General features: G+C 52.5%; 1 protein-coding gene across 1 annotated transcript in view; it reads right to left on the minus strand.

The window, feature by feature from the left end:
* Window positions 1-1,481: 1,481 nt before the first annotated feature.
* cep120 (centrosomal protein 120) overlaps window positions 1,482-7,605 on the minus strand; it is a 12,024-nt gene continuing 5,900 nt past the window's right edge. Inside the window, 6 exon segments of the mRNA XM_019865938.1 lie at window positions 1,482-1,994; window positions 2,683-2,828; window positions 5,939-6,037; window positions 6,117-6,239; window positions 7,048-7,209; window positions 7,318-7,410. Coding sequence (XP_019721497.1) covers window positions 1,796-1,994; window positions 2,683-2,828; window positions 5,939-6,037; window positions 6,117-6,239; window positions 7,048-7,209; window positions 7,318-7,410 — 822 coding nt within the window. The 3' untranslated portion in view covers window positions 1,482-1,795.

Genomic DNA, 7,605 nt, shown 5'->3' on the forward strand with positions numbered 1-7,605 from the left:
CCACCACCACAGACGAGACGATGGAAGGTTTGACAACCACACAAGCAAACCAAAGACTGTCCAACTTTATGTTGGATATTTAGCGGGCAAAGAAACACACACACACACACGCACGCACGCAGAAACCAAAAGAAATGTCACGGACGTCATGAACGAAGGAAAATTAAAAAGAGGACAAGAAAAAGAATATTTATCTTGTGGCGGCACTTTGACTTGTGAAGTTATTTAACGTAGCGCATCCTCGGCTTCACGCGTTGGCATCATCCCAAGTTTTGGGCGCAGCTGGTGTGTTTTTTTTGTACCAAAGAGAAGAAAAGAGCACACTTCACACACCAAAGTTTTCCAACCGTTTTGACATGACTGATTGTTTTGTTGAAATTTCTGCCCTTTTCTTTTTCTTTTTTTTTTGGCTCATGGGCCAAACTCGTGGAATGAACAATAATGTGGGACATCCAAGTCCAAAGCGGGGTACACACATACCCATAAAATGACCTCACTTTTCTGATCTTCATGATCAGCACCATCGTGGTGGGGGATGGAAAAAGACCAAGTGGCGTGAGGGATTTTTCCTCCCTGATCTGCTCATTTCCCCCCCTAAAAAAAAAGTAGGTTCCACACATCCCGATCATGGGCCTTATTTTGAGTCTGTGATCAGCCAGCAAGTGAACGCGAACGTGTGCGCCCTGCTTTAGGTTGGACAGAAAGTTTGCTGCTGCGAACACGAGACGGATGCGGTTGTGTACATGAGGCGGGAAAACAAAACATGTCCGCCCAATGTTTCAGCTTTTTGTCTCATTCACGTTTGCATGAGTTTAAAAATGAAACACGCGAGACCTGAAGAAGAAAACGAGGTTCAAATAAAGAGAGTCCATTTTTGTCAACTCGTGAAGATGAATCATTTTGTTTGTGACGTCGTCATTTCAGATTTCCAACGGTGTGATCGCAAAAGCTTTCCAATGTTGCTGCGTCAAAAAATCGACGCGCGATAAACGACGGCGCACTCGGAATCGCTCGGTTTTGTGGTGCGGCGGTTAGTCCGTTGGCGTGCAAATGCGGAGCACTGCTGTCGTTACCGTGGCAACGGGGGTGGGGGGTGGGACAAGTTGTATCAAGTATCCAGCCAAGTTGTATCAAGTATCCAGCCACTCGCCGTATTTACCGACACCTGTTAAAGCAAGCGTCAGCAAACATTTGCTTGTATTTTCGCCGGTAGAAGCAGCACTTCATTCATTCAATGGTCAATTCGTGGATCGAATCCGGTGCACGTACAGCCGATACAAATGCGGCCCCGCGTCTTTTCGGTTACACGCGGTGCAGCTGCGCTTAGCTTTTGGCTTTAATGCAGTATTGCTTCCGTGTCATGTCTCGGAAACGGCGGATCTTCACCCATCCGAGCTCGGCGCAGGGCTGTGGGAAATGCATCAAATTGCGACACCCCAATTTGGTGATTGACACTTGATGGGAGGGGCCAGACACATAAGTGGTATTTCAGCATCATATGTACCCTTTATTACATTCTAAAAATCGAGAAGAGAAAGTGACTTTTTGCGTTTTGTGATGTTTTCTCAGAAAATGTCTCGGGTCGGGCTGCGGCGCCGGCCGACTGCGCTCACTCCTTTCAAAACACATTCACAGCTAGTCACGTGACGACCAAACACATCATTCGAAATAAATAACAGCTCTCGCCATAATTGACACGCGACACGGGGTTAGCCTAGCTTAGCATAACACTTTGCCTGAACGCGCCGGGACCTTTCCTGCTGCGCTCCGACCTTGCCCGCGCGCCGGCTGCTGGTCAGCTGGCGTCGGCCATGGCGTCGCCGATCTGCCGGTCGAGCTCGGCGATGATGCGGTCGTCGTGGCCGTAGACGCCGGTCCGGAGCAGCGTGTCGCGTTCCTCCAGAAGGCGGCTCAGGTGTTCCTCGGCGCTGTGGCTCACGCCGGGGGGCGGGGCCGAGGAAGCGGGACCGACGCCGCCCTGCTGCTGCTTCAACCTAAGCGAAGAAATAAGGAACAAGTTGCAAACGTGAATGTTGACCGAAAGACGGGGGTGAATTGAATGAGCTGAATGTTGTGAATTTCAAATGGGGAAGGATGTGAATTTATTCCATTAGAAATGAAACTTGAATTTTGGGGAAAGGGAATTTTTGAAAGGAGAAAAATCTTCTGATTCTTGGCCACAGCGAATCGGTCGGCTCCATCAAAGCCTGTTCTGTGCCTCCTCTCCTCTCACACCAGCGACCTTCATGCCATCTTTCACAACATCCATCAACCTCCTCTTTGGCCTCCCGCCTGGCAGTTCAAGACTCTTCTCCCAATATATTCACTCTCTTTACAAACCACCCCAGTCTGGCCTCTCTGACTTTCTCTCCAAAACCTCCGACATGAGTCGTCCCTCAGTCGGCGCGACTGTCGGCAGTCCAAACAGCAAGGCTGGTCTCACCGCAGTTTTATACACCATCGCCATAGCGAATAAGAAGGGGCTCAGAGCGGACCCCTGGTGAACTCCCACCTCCACCATTGATCCAAATAGTGCACGGCAGAAAAATGGCCGCCGGCACCCCGGAGCCCCTCCTGGCTGCAGATGAAGAACCGGAGTCGGCAATGCTTTTGAGCCGCGACGGCGCGGCAAGGCCGCGAGCTCCGGGCCGGACATCTGGAGGCGGACCGAGTTGCGCTCACCCGTTGAGGCGGTTCCTGATGTCTCCCAGTTCCCGCCGCTCCTGCCGGACCGCCTCCTTCTCCTCGGCCGCCACGTAGCGCAGCCGCACGGCGTCCAACTCGGCCTGCTGCTTCTTCAGACGCATCACGGCGTTCTCCTGCTCGCGCTGCAAACGTCAACACGGGGCGGCCGTCGACCGCGCTTGAGGCGAGGGACTCAAAAGCAGTTTCAAGCAAGGACGAAGCGGCTCGGATAATGCAGGGCTGAGGCCTGAAAGCTCACGCGTGATAGATTGACGGGAAAAAAAAAAACGCCCAAATAACAACAAATGACCGTTTCGCTGGACTGAATTAGAATTTCATAAACGTAGGCCGGCCACACTTTCAGTTCGCTTGTTTTGTTTTTGAAGCCTTTTCATCTTGATTTCCAAAGTGATGTCATGCGAGTTTTTCTGGACAGCGGGAGAATGAGAACAGGCGCGAGGAAAGACTTTCAAAGAGTCTTCTCATAAATCAGGTAGGATTCACTTTTTTTGGGGGGTGGGGGCGGTGTACATCTATTGTGGGCGAGTCTGGAATGTATCCCTGCGATAAACGAGGGTTCACTGTACGCAATTTTTTTTTCTTTTTTTCGGGAAACCTCCGTGAGAAAAATGCAGCGAGAGCTGAGGAATTCTCACGCCGGCTGACGAGATGGGGAGGGGGGCGCGCCTCCAAGTCATATAACTGTCGTCTCGCTCGCTCGGCGTTCGGCAAGTCGCTCATTAATCACCGAAGCAAAAACAAAAAAGCTCCGTTGCGTTTGAATGCCGACGCGACGCATAAATTCCAAAAGTCGGCCTTTTAATAAAAGCCTCGGTGTTTGACCTCACGCGTCAAGTCGGCTTCCACGGTCGGCTTTTGGCTGACCAAAAGCCAACGTCGCGGCACGCCAACGGCTTCGAGACTTCTTTTGATCTTCTCAAACACCGCGACTGCGATTTCATAGGCGATGATTTTCACCAAGGGCTCTTCCCGTGTACACTGTTCATAAACACGCAATTAAGTGTTCACATGCCAAATAAATATTAACAAAAAAAAAAAAAAAAAAGTGCAGCTCGTCAGAAGTCAAGAAAGTAAACAAATGTGCGGATGTATCACTTTGCAGGTTTCATGAAAAGGAAATGCCTGGACTGAATTTAGAAAAAATTCAGATAATATTCAAGGGGGGGGGCGTGGGCGGGAATCCAGTCAGACAGTGAAGGCGGGACAGAAGCAAGTTTGTCAGCATGCGGCGGAGAGGAAAGAAAAAAAAAAAACAGCCCGACGGTGGATGGGAAAAGTGGAGCTCGGCGGGAATCGGGGCACGGAGGAAAAACATGCTTCACGTGCACACACGTGTTGACACAAGTGGCTCCCCGAGGAGCGAGCGGCCGTCTGGATTAGCCAGCGCCTTCGGGCTAATTGCTGGAATAACAAACGCTGGCGAGACGCGCTGCCAAGGACAAGTCCAGGTCACGTCCTCCGCCAGCAGAAAAGCTCCCAAAACTCATCGAGTCATTCATCTCACAGCGCCCCCCCCCACTCCCCCCACCCCCCACTAATTCCCATTGTCGCACACAGAGGTCAAGCTAAGTGGCGGGCCACGCCTTCGGTCCGACGCTGACCACAAATAAGACGGCAAAGAGACGACGCCCGGACCGCGACAGCACGTGCGGCCGTTGGGAATCAAGATCTCCAATTCATCCCGTGCCGATTGCCAAATACATTGATGGCCCCACATCGCGACTTGGACGGGTTTTTGCCCGTCCAAGTCGGTTGGAACAAGTTCGGAGGATGGGCGGGGGGGGGACAATGGCCACATCTCAGAGGGCCTGTGAGAAGGAATTTGAAATGTGCGCGGTTGAAGAAGCGGTCCCGGAGCAAATATTCCTGCTGAAGGCAAGAATTGTGACAAAAACCCCCATTTTCTTTCACTTTGTTTTTTTTTAATCTTGAATCGACGGGTCTGATGCTGCTCCGATTGAAATTTCAGGCTTTCCTCAAACTAACTTGACTGGCCCACAACCACCAGTAGATGGCAGCGATGCATCATTTTAGGAATGAGATCAGCCACTGGGACCAACGGCTGCACTTTTTTTTTTTTTTAAACCAATCCTGGTTCTAGTGCCGAGCGGAAAAAACGTCAATGAGACATTTGCAAATATCTGCTTTTCCTGAACGATCAACCAATTTTCTGACTGATGTCACAGACCAAACCAGGAAGTGAATCCATCAAGTCATGAGTTCATACATGACAGCTTTCGTCACGTGTTGCGCGCGCCAAAGGCGGCCCCGCGTCGGCTTGGAAGTCGGAAACGCCGGCGGTCGCGTTTGGGCCAGCAGAGAAGGCCTCGCTCCCCCTGACGGCCCACCGGCGGTCAAACCCGAAAATGGCCGCCGAAATAGGACGGGTGACGGTACGCGGTCTCTGCGACGAGACGTTCGCGCCTTTCCCAGAAGTCAACTCGTCAGCAAAACAAAAAGGAAATGTGCCCAGCAGAAGATAAATCGCCAGCAGAGTCCAGTGGAAGATTTTGGAATGTTTGTGTGGTCCTGGTGCAAGCACTCTGTCAGCTCCATAAAAGAAGACTAAACACGTTTGCTTTCAACACTTTCTGGCCGTTAAAAAGTCAGAACGGGCGGCGGGAACATTCGGCGGGGGCCCGAACAATAACAAGGTGGATGCCGGACCTCGTTACTGTCCCAATATTTGCGCTCGGGGAAGATGGACTGGCGCCGCTTGTCCCAATATTTGGGATTGAAAAGCTTTCCGAGTCGGGCTTTCATCTGCGCGTTCAATCCCGCCGCCTCCCGCGGGGAAAAGCAACATTCGTCCTGCCGCCGCAACCTCGACGACGGGCAGAGCGGCGGCGCTCCGAGATGACGAAAACTAAAACAATGCGTCCGACGTGAAAAATGGAGAGCGAGAGGAAGGAGGGAACAGTGAAAGCCAGCGCAGTTCGATTTTGGGAGGGGGGGAGAAAAAAAAGGGACTTTGTCGCCATCTTGTGGCATGGAAGTTTGTTGACGCGAGTTGCGAAATCAGCCGTGCAGGTCTCCAGACGGAGGTGGACGTTTTATCATATTTTGGTGGCAACATTTTGGGGGGCAGGCGGCCCGGAGCCCTGGCGGTAGTCGAGTTGCGGGACAGCGGACTCGGGAAGGACAGAGATGACCGAGGCTTTGGGAAAGGCGAGTCCAGGTCCAGGCAGAAGAGCGAGAAGAAAGTTGCGGGACGGGAAACCTTGTGTCGTACCTGTTTGAAGCGAGCCAGCTCCTTCAGCGCTCGTCCCCATTGCTGCTTGTAATGAAGTTTGGACTTGGTGGTGGACTCCAGCTTCCTCTCCAGCTCCACCTGGTGGACGAGAACCGCTAAGTCAACTCGCCACGCTCGCGCGCTTCAGGCGTCCTTGTCGGCGTGCGGCGCCCGCTACCTTCTCCAGAGTCAGGATGTTGATCTCGGATTGGAGGCGCGCTTGGGGCTTGACGCTCTGTTGCTCCCTGAAGTGATGGAAGTCTTTCTCCAGTTGCTTGTAGCGGTTCTCGCTGTCGGTGATCTGAAGAACACGTGCGCACCGCCCCACAAGAAAAAGACCAAAAAAAATTCAATAAAATAACCCCATCACATTTTCTTTCTCGACGACCAGATAATGACACGACCATCTACTGGGGGTGTCCAACTGGTTTTCTTGGTGGGCCACACTGAAGGTCACACGCAGGGTGAACGCATCTAATTATTTGCCATTTTTATTCGGGGGGGGGGGGAGCGGGTGGTGCTCTTATTTTCTGAAAAACTCCCCTATTTCCTGCTTTTGTGCTGAGGCCAAAAGCCCCATCCAGCTAATCCGAAGCTGTCGCTTCGGCGCCATCTTGGTCCCAAGTCATAGGGAGGAGCTTTATTTAGTTTGGCCAGCACTGTCAAGATAGAAATGCAGCGCTTTGCTGCCATCTGGTCGAATCTCTCGGCAACCTGGGGGGGTGGGATTAGATGCGGATTTAATCGCGACGGTGTCACGAAGGCCAAAACTCAGATTGGCATGTACGTGGTTCGAAGTTGACGGCTTCCTTGCGCTAGCCGCGACGTCCCGCTGGTCAGAAGCTGAGCTGCGGTGTGTTTGTTTACCGAGCGGAGCGCGAGGCAGTGCCACTTCCTGTCTCTTAACTCATTCAGTACCAGCCAATTCTGGACCAAGTCTGAAAAGACATTTAAAAACGTCTTTGGGGGGTGAATGAGTTGAGGACAAAGTTCGGAACGGGAAACCGCTTCAGATGACGTCACTGCCGCTGCATTTTTATTGTTTTCATGGCGGAAATAAACCCGCCGACGGCCTCGAGAGTTTGCCGCGGGCGATCTGTCGGAGGTACCTGCTTGAGCAGCCGCGTTCGCTCCTCCTCCATCAGGCGCGCTTTGTCGCGCTCCAGCGCCACCCGGTGGTCGCACTCCAGCTGCAGCCTCTTGACGGTCTCCTGCGCCTCCTTCTGGCCCAGCTTGTGTTCGGCGCGCAGGTCCCACTGCAGCCTTTGCGTCTTGAGGAGGCGGCCGCCGCATCAAAGACGTGTCAGAGAGGACAGCGCGGGGCGGGGCCCGCGTCGCAAAAACATTGCCGAGGACGCGTCAGAGAAGAGAAGAAGCACCTTCAGCTCGGCTTCCACCAGATTTTTCTCCTTGGTCTCCAGATCTGACAGAGTCTTCTGAAGCTGCTCCTCCAAACGACTGCACTCCATTTCCTACGGCGCACCAAGTCACGATGAGATTTTGAGTTTTTTTTCGTTTGGTGCCAATGACATCACGCACTTAGTTCAATGATAACATGCGAGTGACGAAAAGGACGAGGGAGCGGGGAAGGCGTGAACGACTCTCCAGACGGCCTCTGTCCTGTCACCTTTCCGTTCCAAGATGTCCAAAGTTTGGACCGCCGGAGT

Source organism: Hippocampus comes, unplaced genomic scaffold (assembly GCF_001891065.2).
Source record: "Hippocampus comes isolate QL1 unplaced genomic scaffold, H_comes_QL1_v1.1 scaffold190, whole genome shotgun sequence".
NCBI classification, from domain to species: Eukaryota; Metazoa; Chordata; class Actinopteri; order Syngnathiformes; family Syngnathidae; genus Hippocampus; species Hippocampus comes.